Source organism: Lissotriton helveticus, chromosome 12 (assembly GCF_964261635.1).
Source record: "Lissotriton helveticus chromosome 12, aLisHel1.1, whole genome shotgun sequence".
Classification (NCBI taxonomy): domain Eukaryota; kingdom Metazoa; phylum Chordata; class Amphibia; order Caudata; family Salamandridae; genus Lissotriton; species Lissotriton helveticus.
In genome coordinates this window covers 95,905,950-95,928,596 of record NC_136073.1, presented here as the reverse complement: position 1 = coordinate 95,928,596, position 22,647 = coordinate 95,905,950, and the positions used below count along the sequence as shown (strand labels likewise).

The following is a 22,647-nucleotide window of genomic DNA, read 5'->3' as shown; positions in this document are numbered from 1 at the left end:
TCTCTTCAGATCCTTCACTACATTAAGAACGTTCACTTTAAGAATAAAGGTGGCGGCCCCGAGGTGTCCTTCAACCAGTTTGGTGAGGTTCCTGCTCAATATGACATCATCAATTTTCAACAAAATGCAGATGGCACTCTCAGGCATGTGAGAGTAGGCCGATATGACTCCAGTGCTACTGAAGGACAGACCCTCATCATCAATACTAGTGCTATCCTGTGGGCATCAAGGGCCACTCAGGTAAGGGAATATCCAGTCAAAATATGACAGATATCCATTCTGTTATATTCCATGTGTCAAAGGCTATGGTGCACTTAAAATACAGCAAACAGAATATCCTTCTAACTTATGTTTAAATGTCCCACTAGGTAAAATCTAAATAAGGCCCAAAGCCATGATGTGGTCTGTCAGGTGGTGTGTGGAGAAAAAGAATGACATCAATTAATTAACTGTAAGTGGCAGCAGGCAATGTGAAGGCAACTTCCATGCAGTGGGATATTCTTCTAGGCAATTTGATTACTGCTGGATATGGTGGACGAAATCCCAGTGATGTTTGAGACTGAGTATCCCATCATCTAAAGTCTAATTCAGGCCCAAAGTCAGTGAAATAAGACTGGGGACATTGATGTGAATCAAGTGCTTCAGTGGGCAAGTCCAAGTTTAATTCCCTAGCCCACTGAGTACAGTGTTTCATCAATGATAGCTAAGTTAAACACTTTATTTTCTAGCTGTTGTATTTGGTAGTGGTAATGTTGATATTTTTTATTGTTATATTATTCATGAGATAAATGTTATAATCAATGTTAGTATCTGGATACACACATTTTCTTCATAGTCATAAATATAATTAGTAATATTATTAGTAATAGGAGTAGTTATGGCAGTAGAATAGTAGCAGTCATATAACAATTCCTCTTATTGTTATTCATGTGATAGCTCCTATAACTTTTTTAAATTTATCAGGAAACAAAATTACAGGTATTTGTCTTCCTCAAAAAGACTGAACAAATTTTGCTAATTTGGACATAGTTGAAAAACAAACAATAATTCTACATAACTACATTTTAGGTGGATTTACAGACGTTTGAAATTCCTCAGAAACTTCAGGAATATTCCTGGGAAATGTCAACAATCACAACGTTCCAGAAATATTCACCTGCTTGAGAATTTATATATGTGTTAATGCACCTGGTTTAGGTTTGTGTGTGCAAAAGTTTTGAAAAAGTGTTTTTACCCTGCCATAATTGTTTTTCTACTCTCAAAATATTTAGATGTATTGTATCAGATTCTCATCTGGCTAGTCGTTCACCTGTGACATGCAGTGTGCTACTGCTGTGAGCAGATTGTCCATTAAACAATAGCACAGAAGTTTTATATACTAAAATTGGCACTAGGTAGCAAATAGTGTGCCAGCACAGTGAGAGAGCTTGAATGTGCTATATGTTGGTAAATAAATTGCATTGTTACCCTCTCCATTTAAGGTAGCACAGCACAGCACTTTGTATAAATCCAGGCCTTAATTGCAATACATATGCAGTAACAAGAGTTGCCATACTTTACCAGGCCTATCGCTGTAGGAGGGGCTGAGCAGAGCAAGTATTTTGCAGCATAGCCCAAAGCACATGATACATTACCAAGCATGCATGAGTTATTCATTGAAACCAATGACAAATTTGCCCTAGGTTCCCACACCACATCTCAAGTACTAAATATTTTAGAATGGACATTTAAAGGTGTAAAGGTATAAGCAGCAGTCTTGTGGGCCTTAGTGTATGATGTTGGTTAAAACAGAAGGTAATGTTTGTGCATTACATGAAGTGGGGAAGATTTGCTAAGAGTTCACGCAATGCAGTGCAGCAAGTAAAGTTGCTATGCCAATTTGCATGAATGAGAGAGAATAGAACTGCCCCATAGGGACAAAAGTGGTGCAGTTCCTTTTCTCCCTGCACTGATGCACTTTTAGCAGCCATGCGCCAATGCTGGCACCTTTTTCATATACTGAAAGAGTGCCTGCACTTTGGTCAGCCTCGTTTTTTTGCAGGTAAGGGGCTCTGTACAAATTAACTATGCTTTAAATCATTTCCCTCTGCATGTAGAAAGGGAAATAAATACGAGGAGAAATTAAAACATTGTTCCTTGTTATGCCTGCCTCAGGCAGGCACAGGCTTTTGATGCACATCTCTGTCTACAATTGCTCGTGCCAAAACCCATGGGTGGTTGAATTGGAACACTTAGCACCTCCCATGAAATGTCCATCAATTCAAATTAATGCAAGGAAAGGTGTTACTGTGGACTACAATTCAACATAAATCGTGATTTATGTTAGATTTTATACCCCACTAGTAGACTTTGCCTCTGCTCTGCGTTAAAAAAGTACAGCAAATTTGACACTAAGGGCCAGATTCAGATGTCGGGTGGAAAGTCATCCAACAGCTTGTCGGAGTCTCCCGTGACATTAATGGTTTCCTCCCAACACCGTATTATGATACCGGCGGTCGGATGAAAACCCATGGTAGGATCCGGATGCGCTTCCGATGAGCTCAAGAAGTCCATCGGAGCACCGTAACAACTCATAATTACATACTGAGGTTGGAGCCAGGCTTGGCTCAGCCGTTGGGATTATGATGTTGATTTACAACATTATAATTGTAATGTTGGCCTAACTGCTAGGGCGTTCGACCTCGGACCTGGGGATCTGGGTTCGAGTCTCGGTAACGACGCCAAAACCTCCTGTGATTCTGGGCAAATCACTTAATCTCCCCGTGTCTAAAAATAAATAAATATGAAAGTGTGTCCTCATGTAACGTAACTGGAAAATATGTAAAGCGCTCTGATACCTGATTCGGTTCGGGTCTTGTTCGCGCTATATAAAACTCTGCAAAAAAAACAAAAAAAAAACAAACAACAGCATGTCCATGTCTGCGTTTCCGAACTGGAAAGGCTGTCGGAAAGGGACTTACAGCCTGATTCATGAAGCGAAATAGCGCCCGCAATGGCTGCGAAAACGCAATTGCGGGTGCAAAACACGGAATCGGCATTCAAGTACGAAATAGCGAAATCGCTAAAAAATAATAGCGAGCGAAATAGCGATTACGCTGTAAAAGTCGCAGACTCCGGGAAGTCGAGCATTAGCGATAATGAAATAGCGACCAACCACGGAATCTGCGAATTGAATAGCGAAACGCAATATTGTCTCAATCGGCATTCATGAAAGAAATACATTAGCGAAAAAGCGCTAAATCGCACATTTGCGCGGCGCAATTTAAGGACAACTCAAAGCAGGTGGTAACCATAAAAGCCATGATTAACCAAAATTTGAAAAACTGTTAGCCAATCACCAACAGGTCCAGGCCTGACCAATCACACATAAGGACATTCAGCAGCAGCAATAGGCGTTCCACAATGCCTGGGATGTACATGGTGGTGAGGCGGCGAAGGCTACAGCGAGCAGCACAGAGGAGACGCATGAGGCAGGCAAGAATTTACCGGCAGCGGGTCACCTTGCTGGGGCAAACCAGAGAACAGATTTATGCTAAATACAGGCTGAATGGGGAAATGATCACCTGGCTGATACAAGAACTCGACCCCATCATGCAGCACCCAACAAGGCGAAACAATTCTGTGCCCACACATGTGCAGGTATTGTGCAGCCTGCACCTCCTGGCATCCGGCAGTTTCCAGGGCATAGTAGCCGCTGCTGGGGGGATATCCCAGCCCACCATGTCACGCTGCCTCCACACTTTTGTTGACGCCATGCTCACCCAGCTCCACCGGCACATCACATTTCCCACGAGCCAACAGGATTTGGACCTCACAAAACTACAATTTTATAATGTTGCCCATTTTCCCCATGTCCTTGGCTGCATAGACTGTACCCACGTCGCCATCTGCCCACCAGCTGGCACGGAGTATATGTACCGCAACAGGAAGTCGTACCACTCCCTCAACATACAGATGGTCTGCAATGCCAAGACCATCATCACTGACTTTGTGGCCCAGTACCCAGGGAGTACCCATGACTCCTTCATCTTCAGGCACAGCGGACTCCACACACGACTGATCAGGGGAGAGTTTGGGGAAGGACACCTACTTGGTAAGTACACTTTGTCGACAATGTCACATTGCTATGAAGTAACTGCGCTGCACAGGCAATCAACATCTGCTCCTCTCATACAGGTGACAGTGGCTACGCCCTACGGGAATACCTCCTGACCCCTTACCTCAACCCTGCCACACCTCAGCAACGCCGCTACAATGTTGCGCACATCCGGACAAGGAACTGTATTGAAAGGACATTTGGCCTGCTCAAGAGCAGGTTCCGTATACTGCACAAGACAGGTGGGGCCATGTATTACAGTCCTGCAGCGTGCTGCCGCATTGTGGCTGTCTGTGCAATGCTTCATAACATTGCAACCAAGCGCCGGATACCAGTTGACATCTCAGGCAGTGAATCTGAGGGGGACGACCGGCCACCAGCACATGCGCACCATGCACGCGGGGAGAACCCAGCTGAAGGCCACAGACGTCGCAACCACATCACAGCTAACAATTTCTAGCCCACCCCCTTCCCCCACCCCACATATCACAATTGCATGCAAACTGTAATGATTACACAAGGCGTATGTGTGCACCAAAATAAATGTATTTGTTATGATCACAAAAAAATAATGGGTCTTGGAAACAACTATTTACAAAATGCAGTATTCATGCATACTGCATGAGACGGTCCATGGCAGGCTTAAGTTCAGCCTGCGCCTGTGTCCCTGACACAATGTCATTGGCGCCTCCGGCACACAATTTGCAGGCGCTTGGGAGGCTCTTCCTCATCCTGGGCAGCTGGAGCAGGCGTAGCCCTTGTGCTGCGCCTAGGTGGGGGGGCCTGCATGGCAGAGTGGCTGCTGACACTGGAGGCACCCTCACTAGCATCATCACCCCCCACAATTGCCGGTAGCACAGGTGCGTGCAGTGCGGTGACGGCTGTGGTCAAATGCTCCAGCACCCGGGTAATATCCTCGCAGCACTGGACCAGTTGGTGCTGCTGGGTCAAGGAGCGCCGCGCAAGCAGGGTGGTGGCATTTGCCGAGACATAATTGGAGCGGCTATAGGTGGACAGCCGGCTCAGCAACTGGTGGTGGCGCCTGCTTGCAACACTGCGGTGCTTCACCAGCGCTGCAGTGTTGTCTTCCATAGCCGCCGTCATGCGGTCCATGGCCGCCGTCATGCGGTCCATCCTCTCCCCGACTCCAGCCACATTGCGGCCTATCTTATGAAGCTGGAGCTGGATTGCTCCTTGCTGCTGGGACTGCCGCTGGTGTATGCGGAGCATGCGCCGCTCAAAGCTCATGCAGGCATGGAGATGCCCATTGCCCCGCCTGCTGTTGGGCCGCTGTGTAGCGGATGTGGCTGGCCCAGATCTTATAGGACGTGCTGCAGGTGTTGTAGCAGCTGGTGTTGCAGGTGCCGCAGCCACTGGAGGCACATTGGTGGGGTGCCTGGCTCTGGCAGACGGTGGGCCTGCAGGTGTTGAAGCAGCAGAGGCGGGGTGCCTGGCTCTGGCAGACGGTGGGCCTGCAGGTGTTGAAGCAGCAGAGGCGGGGGGCCTGGCTCTGGCAGACGGTGGGCCTGCAGGTGTTGCAGCAGCAGAGGCGGGGGGCCTGGCCTTGGCAGACGGTGGGCCTGCAGGTGTTGAAGCAGCAGAGGCGGGGGCCTGGCCTTGGCAGCCGGTGGGCCTGCAGGTGTTGCAGCAGGTAAGGTGGGGGGCCTGGCTGCTGGTGTTGGCGCTGCTGCAGGGGCTGGTGGCTGTGTATCAGGTAGGGATTCCTCCTCCTGGGCCTCCTCATCGATCAGCAGCCTCTCACTGTCACTGCTGTCTCCCGCACCTGTGAGGGTAAGTGGATACTCATTAGGTGCATGTGACTGTCAGACGTGCAGATGTTACATGCATGCTGGGTGTCATTCCCTGGGTGGCTGTGTATTTGCGCACTTTGGAACCTTTCTGGCCGCATTGTGGTACTACTACATTGTGGACATACTACGTCTCCCACAATGCTTCAGGGCACAACATAGGCATGACTAAGGGCCAATGAGTGAGCCTATTTGGTCAGGGGCGGTCATAGGGGACCGGGTCGCAGTCGCATGCCACTTACCTTGGGTGTCTTGGGTGGGGCGGAGGAGTCCAGAGGGGTCACACCTACACACGCCTCCCTCTCCAACGTGTCCTCTGCCTGGTCCTCCAGGGGGGTGTTGGGTGGGACAGTCGGTCCACCACCTCCGGTGCCTGATGCCTCACCAAGGCGCTCCGCCACCCTCTCCTTGGCACGGCCTCGGAGGTCGTACCACCGCTTTTTGAGCTCCTCCAGAGACCTGTCCGCAACGCCCACAGAGTTCACACTGGAGGCAATCCCAACCCAGATCCTCCTCTTCTCCTGCTCTGGGACCCTCCGGGAGTTGGCACCAAACAGCTGGTCGTGGTTGGCCACCACCCCTTCGATGAGGTTCTCCAGCTCCTGTTCGGAGAATTTCAGTTTGCGCTTGCGGGCAGCGCTTTTGCTGGGGCCTGGCTGGGGTTCCTCCGACATGGCGGTCGCTATTTCGGCGGGGTTGTGAGTCGCTAACGGCGGTTTAGCGGCAGCTTTCGGTCTTCAACACTCGACCGATAGCGTCACTGTGTTGTTTGGGGGTGGGATTTGGCTGCTTCCTGGTTGTGATGTCATCACGGTGCTCGTAATGCGTCTTCCCGTTTTCCTGATCCCGCGAGATTGCGACTCGCATTCCCGATCCCACGGGATTGCGAGTCGCTATCCCGTGCGATCGGGATTGCGAGTCGCTATCCCGTGCGATCGGGATTGCGAGTCGCTATCCCAATCGCAGGTAGCCGGAAATAGCGATTTTTCTGCGTTTTTTGTCGGTCGCTAACGGCTTTAGCGCCCGCGTGCGAGTCGCTATTTTTTCCCCGAAAAGTACATGAATGCCGTTTTGCGTTTCCTCAATAGCGAGTCGCTATTAATCGCTATTAGGGACACGCAAAACGGCCCGTACATGAATCAGGCTGTTAGCCCCCATCTCCTCGCAGTCTCTGCTATGAAGCCTGAACTGCACCTGTGGTGTCCTCCTAAACATGTCTGCACTGTGCGACAGGCCCCACATGATCCCTGCCACTCAATGCAGGGACGTTTGAAAGGTGTACATATTTTACTGAGTATGGTGCTGCAACCCGCAACAGAAGCCTCAATAGAAACAATGGGCCTCATTTATGAGGCCGTGCGTGAGTTTTGCGCTTCCGATGCGTCACTTTTTGTGACGCATCGGCGGCGTAAAACATGCGTCGTGTTGCGCACTATTTACAAAGTGACGCATCTAAGCAGATGCGTCACTTTGTAAACCCCTGCGCTACATTTTACCTGCGTCAGGTATAATGTATTCAAAAGGGGCGTTCACACGCAAAAAGCCTCGTAATAGTGACGCAGTGAAATCTATGAGATTTCACTGCGTCACTTTTAGGATGCTGTTGCGTCAAAATCTTGCGCCTGCCTCACAGCAGGCGTAAGACTGACGCAAGCCCTTTCACATGGGGCTTTCCCCATGTGAAAGGAAGCATTGCTGGAGTTGCGTCACTTTTGTGACACACTCCAGCAATGCGTCACTTTTGCGCCTACAGATACGTCAGAAATACTGACGTATCTGTAACTCCTTGCGACATGATGCGTCATATTATAAATATGACGCATCAATCATGTCGCAGGGAGAGCGAAGTGAAAAGTGACGCATCGCTGCTTTCACGCAGCGATGCGTCACTTTTCATAAATGAGGCCCAATACACTTTGTGAACACCATAAAGGCGGTCGCATCTTAATTGTGGAAGAAGAACCGTCAGGTCCTTGTCAGGCAGTCTGTTTAACAATGATATCCATCAGACGCAAGTCCGACCGACATTGTCATCAGGGACAATGTCTTTGTAAAAATTGGCAACTCTGTCTTCCCTAATGCTCTGTTCCAACAGCTGCTGCAGGACAAAGCCCAGAATAGGCTCTCATTCAGGCACATTCCTTTGAGTATCATGGATGATTCTATGTATGCTCCCACTACATCCACTATGACAAAAGTTAGCAAAGATTTTGCACATGCTCTCACTCAATTAGTTCAATGCAAATGCCCACATGCAGCTACGTTGAGGTGTGCCAGAAAGCTTTGTAAATCGTGCATGGGAAACATTAGCTTTCCATCCAAATTCTTCCTGCATTTTGTATCCAAAGGACCTTGGAATCTGAAACAGAGTCTATCAGGACTCATGATAGATTGTTTACATTTGCACAATATTTCTACTTAGTACCCTCTTGGAGGATTGTGTTTATTCATATATTGCAGATTCCGTCCTCGGTGTGCACCAAGAGCTGCTCTCCTGGGTTTAGGAAAGCTGTGATAGAAGGAGAGCCTCTCTGCTGCTTCCTGTGTGTCCAGTGCCCTCTGGGTGAGATCTCCAACCAAACTGGTAAGTGGATCAACAGCTTTGTGTAGTCTTCTTTCATGACCCAAAAAGTGACAGAGACCAGATATTCGGGAACCATGCCCCAGCTGTTCCAAATCTAAGTAATGCTTATAGTTTTTGAAAAATTTGATTTAATGAAAGGTAAGTGTGTACAGAGAAAGTAAAAGAGACACAGCTTTATCTCTCTCCACAGATAATTAAGCAGTGAAAAAGAAAATACATATTCTGGGAAGCATCTAAACTAAGAGGTTAAACTTACATTTGTAGTAAAAAGACAATTTTGTTGCATGAGTTCTAAGTTTTTGTGAAAAAGGTACCTCCACTAGAATCTGTGGTCCTACCAAATAGCCAATGTCTAATACAGTGTTAATGCAAATAGTTATAAGTGTGCTAGGGGGCACAGAGCAGCTCTTGCATTCCTTGGAATAAAAAACATTGTTGAGCTCATGTCCATGCCTATAATCAGGACTACTGGCCTACTAGTTAAGCTTGTTAGTGGAGTGCCTTAATATGTTCTACTACTCCAACAACTCACAAATGTACTAACATGCTCTGAGGCTAGGTTACAAAATGCTTAACTCCCCTTGACATTTATTGTGCTCTAGGACATATCTGAGTTAGGGAAGACAGGTAAAAAATGTTCGCCAAAAGTGGTGACAAGAACTTTTTGTCCACATCTTGGGTATTGTGGGTATTGACAAAAATGTTCTACATGCCAAGATTGTGTCCCCCCTTCCCCAGTAGAGTCTTCTTGGTCTCCAGGATTCCAGTCCCACAAAATGCTCCATCAGCCCAGACCAGAATAAGGGTTTTAGGGACAAACAATCAGTCTTGCCAAAAGAATCAGCAGATTAGTCACGAGTTCAGAATAGCCCCAAGGCTACCGAACACACACACACACTGGACATAGGTTTCAATGGTATAAAACATTTTGGACAACAGCACTGGACAACATTTGTTTAAGAAGAAATACAATTATGTTGATATTAATAAACAGAAAAAAATATTCATATAATATGAAAGATAACCTTTACCATTGTTTGCTTATGCTTTTTACATATCCTAGCCCCTCAAAGCTGAAATGTTTTCATAAAGAGAACTATGATATAGGTCTTATGCACCTGCATCAAGTCTGCAAACAGCCCAAGTTTACACACCCTATGCATCGCGCTGGGCTTTGTATGGAAAAGATGTGGAGTTACTCACATGATGAAAAAGTGTGTGAGAGAAGATTCCCATGTTCTAATGCCATGTGTGTGTGTGATAGAAGTGCAAATACCTGGACTAGTACCTTTAACTTTGATGGCTTATAAACAGTACGCAATTATACATGTATCACTAATAAAGCTACCATACACATCCAGTATATAAATGAAACAGAGGTACACTATCATAAAAAGATAGGCTAATCATGAAAGTAAGCATAGCATTGTAACATCATGTACAGCAATAGTTAAAAAAAAGCAGAGGGCATAAGGTTGAGATCAGGCTCATAGGTCATATGTTAGAGATCATTTAGGTCTAACACTGTAAGAAATATTAGTATGTATTAATGATTTACTATAAATGCACTTTTGTACTGACCCCAACAATAGAGCCTGTTTTTCAAGCACTGAAATACAGCATACTTGAAGGATAAGGAGAAAGGAAGCAATACTGTTGTGGACACAAACAGCCTTTTTCAGCACTGCTGTCCTAATAATGTAGACAAAGACTGTGAGTGCACAAATGTTCTGACGGTACCTGTTGCAGACGTTATCAAGGGTCATCGGTGCGCACTAACATACTAGGTCCATGTTTGCCACAAAAAGGGGAGGGAAACGGAGGCTATCCAACTGCTTTGACTCAGACCTCAGAACAGTCTACAGGACAAAACCCTCCAGTCCTGTATGAATAAATTATAAACATAAACTGTACTTTGAGTTCGCAAAAGTTGAAGATTAATACTCTGTAGTCAAAATAATGAATAGGTAATGAGATTCAAGAGTTTTTCATAAGCCAACATGTGGTTCACTTTAAGAAAACAACAACGGCTCCTGTGGATAAATATATAGCACTTATAATAAGTATTATACACAATGGGGGTGGTAAGTTGGATGTCAAAGAAAGAAGCTGTCTACACCCTTAGCCAGTTTGGTAGTGCATTTGCTTAATTTATATAGACATAAACAAATCATTTTTACATGATATACAAAATATTTACATACATTATGTTACAAGTGACGGTGTGTCCCAAGTGAATATATCATAGAACCTACACTACTATAGTGACAAATAAATAACATATGGAAAAAAGGAGGTTTCTATTTTTTTGTTTGGATTCATCAGAAAGAGGCGACCAAGTAGAGTATATCAAATCAATCCACAACAGTTGGAAAAATAGGCAACTATTGTTTGCGGTCGGTCTCTTTTAACTGTCGATGGCGTTTCGACCCATTGTGGATGTCGGGTCTCCTCAGGACTTGTCAATGTGGGAACAGCTATGGGGTATAATGAGGGGAAAATGTTAGCTGGTGGGCCAGCGGTGTGGAATTCCTTCTAAGATATAGAGTGGCAGTATCACTCAAAGCGTATATGACTGTACCTGAAGGGGGCTTGCGCTGCTAAGTATCAGGAGTGGTGGCACCGTGTAGTATAGGTGAAGGAAAAACTCACAGGGATCCCAGCTGGGAGCAGTGGAATCATGACAAAGAAATAATGGTGTGAGACTCTCATAACAATATAAAGCGAGAGTGACATATAAAGGATTATGGCTTGAATAAACACTTACCCCAGATGAGGGTGAAGTAAGCAGGCACGCATGTATAAAGAGCCGGTCCAATGGATCCGGAGTACAAATGATCGTTGTGTAGCAGGAGAGTCAGTGGACTGTAATGTGGAAATAAATACAAGGAAGACTGAAGGCAGTGAGACTCGTGAATAAAATTAAATAAAAACGAGGCACTGTCAAATCTTACCAGGATGCAAACGAGGGCGCTCTCTGCTCAGATAAGCTTGTTTGAATGGATACACTGATTCTTGCCGTAATACTGGTGAATCATTTCAGACAATGCTTGAGCTGCAAGGAAGAGTCTAGTGTTAGTCTCTTCATTACTATTGGTGGGGGTTGCAATGAGCAAGGTTACATGCTCTGATTTAGTTAAAGTTGCCTACCTGGCTGTGGCGCGGTATTCTTTGATAGCCTCCGTGATATGTCCTCTCCTGCCGGTGCGATGACAGTTGCTGTCTTGCACCTCGTGGTGTTTTATACGGAAATTCCGTCTACATTTTGGGGGGGGGGGGGGGGGGGTGAATAGAGGACAAAGCTCCGTTGCGCTCTGTCGATCTGTGATCTCTAACAAGGGAATTGAATGGAAATGGCAGACTGTCGGTGGCGTCTGTAATGTCTTTAAGAATGCTTAATTGAGCATACATAGTGCAAATGCGCAGTAAGCCAGCAATAATTTATCAATTGTAATTTATAAATTGTAAATTATAAATGTCACTCACGATCTCGGAGAATGTAGAGAACAATGGGGCCGACTGATGAAATCTATAGCGTGTCCCGAGCAATTGCAGAAATGGCGTGAGATTAACCCTACATCTGGCTAAGTTGTTACCTATAATTGTTCATAAATGTGGCATTTGTGTATCTATCATACTATTGTCACCATCTCATATACAACCGTTCCACTAAGTCATAGGTCAATTATCGATTAGAAAAATAAATTAAATTAAAAAAGTAAGGAACATTAAAAACATTAATAATTATAAATATTATAATTTTAAATAAAAACAAAATAATATTATAAATGATAAAAATAGAAAATAAATTATAAAATGTAATACATTTACTATTCCCACTACACTCTATACCAAACTACGAAAACAATTATATTAAATATATGAAAAGATTTACTACTCGCACTTCGCGCGACGCAAAAATAATAAAACTGGATAAAGTTTACAAATCTCCCTCCTGTATATGCAATAGTACTGAAAGTGTTGGAGTGCAGCTGGGTAAAATTTACTAATCCCACTCCAGTAAATACAACAGTAGGGAAAGTGTTGGCTGGTAGAGGGGTGAAATGTTCTATTCCCACTTTTGTCAAAGCAACCATAGGAAAAGTGTTGGATTGCTTAGGGGTAAAATGTACTATTCCCACTCCAATAAATATAACAGTAGAGAAAGTGTTGGATAGCAGAGGGGTAAAATGTACTATTCCCTCTGCAGTCGGAGCAACATTAAAATCAAACGAAATATCTTGAACAAAATATAATTATTTAAAAAACACAGTAAATAAAGAAACATAAAAATATGTACAAAAAATACAAATATATTTAATATTACACAACAAAAACATATTACAATGTTAAATACATATCACAGATGCGCAGGATTGTTACTGCATAATGCTAGCATCCTCTCTTGCCGAAAAGTTAGAAAGTTCAGCTTTTATAGTTTATGTCTATCAACCACTGCATAATTCAGTATGATATACGTATGTTTATAGTATTTTCAGACAAGGTCTAGTGTTACAGCATGGTGGATGGTTTGTCAATCTTCTCTGGCAGTGAAGTTCCCTTCCCACCCTCTACTGGCTTGACGTAAACCATCACTGATACTTTGCCAAAAATGATTAAACCAGTATATAACAAAAATCACTCGGTAAAAAGACAATGCTCATGGTGGCCTGTTTGGCGTCTTTGCTGTTTTTTTTTAATCTTAAAACAAGCAAAAATGGGTTTTCAGCTGAAAATAAGATGGACATGTTCTGACATAAAGTGTCAAAGATATTTCTACATGTTTCCTGTTCAAATCCATCCTGCCTTACATGGTGGATGGGAACAGAAATAAATTGCATTGGAAGGCACACATGAATTTAGGGAGATCTACTGTCTCTGAAAAGCTGGCAACCATGAGGAGGATGGGACACTGGCTTGGGGTTTCGGATAGTAGAGCTAGCTGTGGTTCTCCTGTTGTAAGTGCAGCGGCTTTTCCAACTCTATCTGAGGCAGGGGAACAGAAACTATGCACAATGTAACATCTGCTGACTTTCACTGGCTGTTCCATTCCATCTACATGAGGCCAGTAACAGTTTTCGTATATTAGAACAGTGTGTATTCCCAGAAAAAAGGGAATCTAGGATTAAGGAGATCCACATCAAAATTATCTGAACATTGTCACAGTTCTATGTTTGCCGTTATTTGCTGGCATGTTCAATGCCCTCTTCATGCATATCTTTACCTTTAAATTACTACATAGACTATCAAAGGTAGACAGAGAAAAAACAGCTCAAGACCTTCAAAAATGACAGCAGTACACTGGTGTAACGTGTCGCAAAATGCAGATCAGAGCACTATCTGAAAGATATAGAAGGAATCAGAAGTAGTTAGGTAAAATTAGCCACAAGTCTTGCTCAAATTAATGCACACAATCAACAAGGATATGAACTTTAAATAAATGAGTACATCACTTACGTCATAATAATATATGAGGCACTCAAAATAGGGGTGTGATATTCTAAATACTGGTTGCTAAAAATTGGTTGCAACTTGCACCTAGTATTTATGCACCCAGTAAAGAATTTTATGAAAAAACTATGTAGCTGTAGGTCAGTTTGTAAAATTCCTCTTTGAAGCCACTTGTAAACAGAGTGTTTGCGACCGTTCAATATATTGGTACATTTGGCATGTGAATCTATAAAAGCTAATAGACCACCATATCATTAATTAATTAAATAGGTGAACACATATCTTTCTAATGCCTTTTATGTTTTTCTTACAGACTCTGCTGATTGCTTAAAGTGCCCATGGGATCGGTGGCCAAATGCCCAACAGGATTTATGTATTCCAAAGAGCACAGAGTATCTCTCCTATCAAGACACTCTTGCAGTCATCTTGGCAGTCATCTGCATTTTGTGTTCACTGATTCCTTCTGCAATGTTGTGTCTCTTTGTCCATAACAGAAACACTCCAATTGTAAAGGCCAACAACCGTTCACTCAGCTTTCTTTTACTCTTGTCACTTTCTTTGTGTTTTCTCTGCTCTTTGGCTTTCATTGGATTTCCCACTCCAGAGAAATGCCTTCTGCGACAGGTTGCCTTTGGTATAATTTTTGCTCTTTGTGTTTCCTGCATCTTGGCTAAGACCATCATGGTCGTCATTGCCTTCAATGCTACTAAACCCAATAGTAACTTAAGGAAATGGGTTGGACCACAATTATCATACGTGGTCACCATTTGTGGCACACTCATTCAAATTTTCATCTGTGTTTCTTGGCTCAGTCTCTCCCCTCCTTTCTCACAAAATAATATACTCACACATCCTGGAACAATAATCATTGAATGCAATGAGGGATCACCTATTGCTTTCTGGATCATGCTGGGCTATCTTGGGTTTCTGGCTACTGTTAGTTTTATAGTGGCCTTCTTAGCCAGGAAGCTCCCAGACAGCTTTAATGAGGCAAAATTCATCACCTTCAGCATGCTTGCCTTCCTTAGTGTATGGCTTTCATTTATTCCAGCCTACCTCAGCACTAAGGGCAAGTACATGGTAGCCATGGAGATTTTTGCTATCCTGTCTTCAAGTTCGGCCCTGGTTTTCTGTATATTTTCCCCAAAATGCTACATAATCTTACTAAGGCCAGAAATGAACACTAGGGAATACCTCATGGGCAGAGAAAAAGGACAAAGCAATTAAAATAAAATGTCTTTAATGTCTCCTCTTCAATACTCTGCAATTTATTCCTCATCTCTCTCTTCATAATAAATAATTGTATTGTTGTTTGTGTATGGATTCCAATGTGGTGGTGTATTATTGTCAAGTCTTCAGAAATACATTATTTGTCCTGTGTTTTATATGACGGTTAATAGTGATCAAACAAGATGTGGATATACTTTTAAAGAAAAAGAAACAGATCTAAATGTTTGAATTGCATGTGTATGCAAAACACATAGCAAAACATTGATACATAATGTGAATGAAAGGTATCAACACTAATATAAAGGTTTATCCAGGTTCATATCTACCATTACCAAACAAACTCATTACTAGAATGAACACTAGTTTTTCTATGGCTGGAGAGCAACAAGCTAGACTAATTGTCTCCAACGAGTAGCTCATGTGCCTTTGGTAGCTCTTCAGCTATCTGTAAGTGGTTCTCCTGTGTGCAGTGCTGCCTAGTTTACTAAATTAGACAATTTTTCTTGGTTGAATTAACTTATGTAGATCTAAAATTGAGAGTGTGTTTTCAAGATGAAACACCTACACTGATGGAAAGAAACATTTATAGAATTTCCAGAATATACATAAAGCTGATTTTTGAGTGATAGGTGATGATGTGGCACTGGGAAGATTTATTATTAATATTGTTAAATCGGAGCCAGTGGCATTGCATGGCTGTTTCCTATTACCCATGTAGGGGGCATTCAAAATTGACTAAGCCTCTTTTACATTATGCTGCAGCATACTGTCTGATGCACTGAATTGATTTGTCCTGGTAATCCTGCATGGGGTGGCCACAAAGGTAATCTTGCATGAAGCATGAATACTAAGGGGTCAATTACGATCTCGTTAGGAAGGGCTTCTAACATGATCCGTGACTATCAAATCCGATTGGAAGCTGCTGTTTCCGTCCACATCATACGATGCGAAGATCGCGTAATCTTTTTCGAACCCGATCCTGTCTGTAAGACTCATTCATAGCTGAATCGTGCCATGCAATGGAGCCAGATTCCGAACGCATGAGTGTGATGCATGATTCGGACAGCCGCATCGACTCGTCTCAGTGAGACGAAACGGCAGTGGGAATTGTACTCCAGGGGTCCATAGCATGCCCCCTTCACCCGGGGCCCTCCGAATATGTCACAGGGGTGTTCATGGGTCCAAGCATGTACGGTGTGGCAAGCACCATGTGGTTCCTGCCACAGCATGTACACTTTTACCCACCCACCCCTATTTGCTATGGGAGCCTGTGTATGTGTTCAGTATACATGCTCCTATAGAGTTCAATTGGAGTCTGAGCAAACTGAGTCCGTAAGCATACGGATGCATCGTACTTGCTAGTTCGGACTCCAGCACTCGGATTCGTACTGAAAGCATTCCGGATCCAATTCGGTTGGGATGCTTTCCCGCAGAGATCATAATCGGGCCTTATTATAGTAGAACAATACAAAATTGGTAGCCAGGCCAAAGAACAGGGACCTCTACAAATTGTATAGGATAAAGTAACAGATTTTATCATATGTTACTGGTGCTCTAGAGAAACTGTTGGCTACCATACAACTTCATATGTAACCCTGCAAAATCCGGGGGGTTAGTAACTATAAAAAAAGTGCTATCAAACAGATTCCAATGTTCTATTGAAGGGTTGTCAACTTTTAGTCCACTTTAATCCACTTCATCAATTCAAGCCAAGGTGAAATTTCCCTGTACATCCAATTGGAACAGAAGTCATACAAATAAGACTTTCAACCAACATGTGTTTCGTTGAATAGCAACCTGTCCCTCATTTATGCCTCATCTACGTACATATTTTACATGAGAATAATGGAAATACTGTCCAGAGAACTTGGATATTTCTGAATTAGATTTGTTTCTGCAGTTTAGGCCGAGCCATATGCACATCAGTTTAGACTTTGCTCACCATGGGAACAGTCCAATCCAAACTGCCAGGTGAGGTCCTCCCTAGACTGAAAACAAGTATTCCGTCCATCATTTGTTCTTTTTTGCTTCTGTCACCCTAAGTGAGAAGGATATGCTCAGATATGGGTCCTGTGCTCATTGTATCACTGGATTCAAGCTAGCCTGGCTAATATGGGGTGATACCTTGAATGCCAGGATGCTTGTTTCTGGTCCATAAGGGACCTGGTTGGCAGTTGGGGATGACCTAGTCCCATGAGGAGTAGGGTCAAGACTGATTTGCATATTGGTGGGTCCAAATTGGGGTGACATGCTGAGCAAAAGAACAATGGATTAAACCCAGATCTTTGTGACAGGGGGTGAATGTTTGAATTCCTCAGCATTCTGTCCATCATTTGTTCTTTTTGCTTTTGTTACTCAGAGAGGCAAGGATATGCAAAGACGTGGGTCCCGTACTGACTGCACCACTGCATTCAATCGAGCCTGGTTGATGAGTGGTGATGACAACCCGGTCCCAGGATACTTGTTCCGGTCCAGGGAGAACATGGCTTGGTAGATCAGGCTGGACAGTTTCCAGAAGGGCCAGGGTCAAGACTGATTTGCACATGACTGGGTCCAAACTGGGGTGTCATGGTGAGCAAACAAAGTTTGAATTAAACCCAGATCTTTGGGACTGGGGGTGAATGTTTGCATTGTTCAACATTCCATCCATCATTTGTTCATTTTGCATAGAGTGGAGTAGAGTGGCCTAGAGTGAATTGGGGTAAAGTACAATGGTGCAGAATGGATTGGTGTAGAGTACAGTGGTTTGGAGTGCATTTGTTTTAGGCAAATGGTGTAGAGTGCATTACAGTCTAATGGCATAACGTTGATTGTTTCAGAGTCGAGTTAAGTAGTGGCATAGAGTGAAGGGGTTACATGTAGAGTGGAGTTGAGTGGTTCAGGGTAGAGTGCAGAGATATGGAGGAGATGGTGTAAAGTTCAGTGCATTGAGAAGAGTGTTGTAGAGTGCCTTGGTGTGGAGTGCATTGGTGCCGAGTGCAGTAGAGTGGTGCAGATTTGATTGGTGCAGGGTAGAGTGGTTCAGAGAGCAGTGATGTAGATTATAGTGGTGCAGAGTAGAATATAGTGGTGCAGAGTGTAGTACCATAGAGCACAAGGATGTAGAGTGTCACAGCATACAGTGGAATAGCTTGCAGTGGTGTAGGGTGCAGTGGTGCATAGTAGAGTGGTGTTGAGTTCAGAAGTGGAGAGTGCAGTCTTGCAGAGTAAAGTTTGATAGAGCACAGTGGCATAGAGTAGAGTGTCGTAGAGTGCAGCAGAGTAGAATGGTGCAAAGTAGAGCGGTGCAGAGAACAGTGGTGTAGAGTACAGTGGTGCAGAATAGAATAAAGTGGCGCAGCAGGCAGTCACATTGCAGGCAGTGGCTTAGAGTGCTGTGGAATAGAGTAGAGTTATGTAGAGTATAGTGACCGAGATTAGAGTGGCACAGAGTAGAGGGGTGCAGATAACAATGGCAGTGAGTACAGTGGTGCTGAGTAAAATGGAGTGGTATAGTGTAGAGTGGTGAAGAGTGAGTGGTGTAGAGTGCAGTGGTATAGAGTGCAGTGGTGTAGAATAGAACAGGGTAGAGTAGAGTTGCATAGAGTGCAGTGGTCTAGAATAGATTGGTGCAGAGTAGAGTATAGTGGCATAGAGCAGAGTGGTGCTGAGTAGAGTAGTGGTCTAGAGTGCAATAGTATAGTAGAGTAGTACATATTGTGATTGTTCTCATCTTATTTGATGAAAAACAATAAACATGAAGAGGCTTTTTTTAGTGGACTTATTTTTCTCATTTAGTTCAGTAAATATCAGCTCAGAACTAATGTAATGTTTCCATCTGCAAGGCACTAGATTTTGGCGCACAATTAACAGTGCATCCGGGCGCGCATCTAAAGTCGCTTCTTCATGTATACTGGAGTCAGAGTGGGTTGATTTCCTCTATCTTCACGTCAATGAACACCAGAGCTCCCCCTCCGATGATAACACGGGCCAAAAAGATGCTGATTGGGTTACAGTCCAGAACACAACAAACCCCCTAATGAAGGAACGCCTTAAGGGAGACCAAAAAATGGAACTATCAAATGTGTGCTCTTTGATTCATAATAGCAAGGATCCAACAACTATCGACAAGGCAGAAACTGAGAAACTGATAAAAAAGGGTCGGAACCAAGCCAAGCTACCCCATGGAATTGGTGACCCCAGTTCGCACAACAAAATTACCAAATGTCATTAAATGACCTGAACCCAAGAAATCTGAATCAAAGGACTGCTATTGTTTGAAATTGGGTCTCTAGTTGGAAGACATATACACCCATGTCCAAGTAGGAAGTAGGGACCACAATGCTAGTCAGGGTAAGTCACAACACAACCTGTGCTCATCCTCTGGTAGCATGGCACAGAGAAGGCAGGCTTAATTTAGAAGGTAGTTTTCAAAGTATTTGTGTGATAACCCATACTGTAACACAGTGAAAGCACCGGAAAAAGCCATCACATAAGGTTAGAATAATATATTATGATTTTCAAGGCCAAAATGACAAACATCTATCCAGTAGAAGCCAAGATATGAGTTTTACAAGATTAAATGCAAGCACGTAGAAACTAAAAGCACTCAAAGAGTTAATTGGTCATGCTAAACTGGGTCAAAGTCAAAAGTTCAGGCTGCCTGCGATGAAGTGCAGGCCGTTTATCGGAGACCCAAGCAGGGCCCACTGAGCAAAGGTTCCATAATCCTGGTTGCAACAGCGAGATGCCTCACTGGTCATCACGCAGGTGAGGTGTTGTGCTGAAGTTCTGCATGGAACTGTGGAGAGGCATTGGATCTGTGAGCAAAGCATCAGTTCCAAAGTGCGGCGGTGCTGAATGCCATGCACCGGGTTTCTCAATCAATCAATCAATCAATCAAAGCATTTGTATAGCGCGCTACTCACCCGGAGGGTCTCAAGGCGCTTGGGGAGGGGGGGTCCGCTACTGCTCGAAAAGCCAGGTCTTGAGCTGCTTCCTGAAGGCGAGGTGGTCCTGGGTCAGGCGGAGGTGGGTCGGGAGGGAGTTCCAGGTCTTGGCGGCGAGGTAGGAGAAGGACCTTCCCCCTGTGGTGGCTCTTCGGATGCGGGGGACGGCGGCGAGGGCGTGGCCAGTCGATCGAAGCTGGCGTTTGGGAGTGTAGAAATTGAGGCGGCTGTTGAGGTATCCTGGGCCTTGGTTGTGCAGGGCTTTGTGTGCGTGGGTGAGGAGACGGAAGGTGATTCTCTTGTTGACCGGGAGCCAGTGCAGGTCTCTCAGGTGTCCGGAGATGTGGTTGCGACGGGGGATGTCCAGGATGAGTCTTGCTGAGGCGTTCTGGATCCGCTGGAGTCTCTTTTGGAGTTTGGCGGTGGTTCCGGCGTAGAGGGAGTTGCCGTAGTCCAGTCGGCTGGTGACGAGGGCCTGGGTGACCGTCTTCCTGGTCTCGGTGGGGATCCACCGGAAGATCTTTCGTAGCATGCGTAGGATGTAGAAGCACGACGAGGAGACGGCGTTGACTTGTCTGGTCATGGAGAGGGCGGAGTCCAGGATGAATCCCAGGTTGCGTGCGTGGTCTGTTGGTTTGGGTGCGGTGCCAAGGGCGGGGGGCCACCAGGAGTCATCCCAGGCGGAGGGTGAGGATCCCATGATGAGGACTTCCGTCTTGTCCGAGTTCAGTTTCAGGCGGCTGTTCTTCATCCATTCGGCTACCTCTTTCATTCCTTCGTGTAGGTTGGCTCTGGCGGTGGCGGGGTCGTTTGGGAGGAAGAGGATCAGCTGGGTGTCGTCGGTGTAGGAGATGATGTTGAGGTTGTGCTGGCGTGCGATGGCTGCGAGGGGACTCATGTAGACGTTGAAGAGGGTTGGGTTGAGCGAGGAGCCTTGAGGAACGCCGCAGATGACTTCGGTGGCTTCTGATCTGAACGGGGGGAGGCGGACTCTCTGTGTCCTTCCGGAGAGGAAGGAGATGGCCCACTCCAGTGCCTTCTCCTGGATTCCGACGTTGCTGAGGCGCTGTACTAGGGTGCGGTGGCAGACAGTGTCGAAGGCCGCGGAGAGGTCTAGGAGGATGAGGGCCGCTGTTTCTCCGTTGTCGAGCAGAGCTCGGATGTCATCGGTGGCTGCGATCAGGGCGGTCTCGGTGCTGTGGTTGGCCTGGAAACCAGACTGCGAGAGGTCGAGGGATCCGTTCGTCTCGAGTAAGGCGGCCAGCTGCTTGTTGACGGTCTTCTCGATGACTTTAGCGGGGAACGGGAGCAGCAAGATGGGTCGGTAGTTCTTGAGGTCGGAGGGGTCGGCTGATGGCTTCTTTAGTAGGGCGCTGAGTTCGGCGTGCTTCCAGTTCTCCGGGAAGGTGGCGGTGTAGAAGGAGATGTTGATGATGTCCCGCAGGTGGGGTGCGATGACAGCGTCGGCCTTGTTGAAGACGTAGTGAGGGCAAGGGTCAGTCGGAGATCCAGAGTGGATGGAGTTCATCGTGCGGACGGTGTCTTCGGTGCTGATCGGGGTCCAGGCGCGGAGGGTGGTGGTGGGGGGCGGTGGTTCGGTCGTGGCGTGTGTCGGTTGAGTGCTGAAGCTGTTGTGTATGTCCGCGATCTTGTTGTGGAAGTAGGAGGCGAGGGAGTTGCAGAGGTCTTGCGAAGGGGTGATGTCGTTGTTTCCGGCGTTGGGGTTGGAGAGCTCTTTAACGATGTTGAAGAGTTCCTTGCTGTTGTGTGCGTTGTTGTCCAGTCGTTCCTTGAATGCAGTTTTCTTGGTGGTGTGGATCAGTTGGTGGTGTTTTCGGGTGGCGAGCTTGAGGGCAGTCATGTTGTCCGGTGTTGGGTCTCTGCGCCAGGCTTTCTCAGGGGCTCTGCAGTTCTTCTTCGAGTTCTTGAGTTCGTCGGTGAACCATGGGGCTTTCTTGCTGCCGGGTCTGCTAGGCGGGGTCTTCAGAGGGGCGAGGTCGTCTGCGCAGTCGCTGATCCACTTCGCGAGGTTGGTGGCCGCTTGGCTGGGGTTCGTTGCGCTGGTGGGTGGGTTCTTGCTCAGGGAAGTTGCGAGCTGGTCGGCTGTGATCTTGTTCCAGCTTCTGCGTGCAACCTTTTGCTGTTGGTGGTGGATCGTGGTCCTTTTGAAGTTGAAGTGAACGCAGCTGTGGTCCGTCCAGTGGAGTCCGGTGGCGTGGCTGAAGGCAAAGTCCATTGCTGGAGGAGAAGACGGGGTCGAGTGTGTGTCCGGCGTAGTGGGTGGGGGTGGTCACCAGTTGCTTGAGTCCGAGGTTGGCGAGGTTGTCCAGCAGGGTGGTGGTGTTGCGGTCGTTGTTGTTCTCCAGGTGGAAGTTGAGGTCCCCAAGGAGGATGTCGTCAGCGGAGAGGAGGGCGTGCGGGCTGACGACGTCGGCGATGTCCTCGCTGAATTGTGTGCGTGGTCGCGGGGGTCTGTAGATGAGGGTGCCTCTGAGGGTGGTCTTGGGGTTGATGTGGATCTGGAAGTGCAGGTGCTCGGCGGGTGCGAGG

At 45.7% G+C, this 22,647-nt stretch overlaps 1 protein-coding gene across 1 annotated transcript in view; it reads left to right on the top strand.

The window, feature by feature from the left end:
- The window catches only part of LOC144797934 (extracellular calcium-sensing receptor-like), an 82,582-nt gene extending 67,416 nt beyond the window's left edge, over positions 1–15,166 (top strand). Inside the window, exons 4-6 of the mRNA XM_078668737.1 lie at positions 10–240; positions 8,365–8,488; positions 14,253–15,166. Coding sequence (XP_078524863.1) covers positions 10–240; positions 8,365–8,488; positions 14,253–15,166 — 1,269 coding nt within the window. The remainder of the gene's footprint in view (positions 1–9; positions 241–8,364; positions 8,489–14,252) is intronic.
- The last annotated feature ends 7,481 nt before the right edge of the window (positions 15,167–22,647 follow it).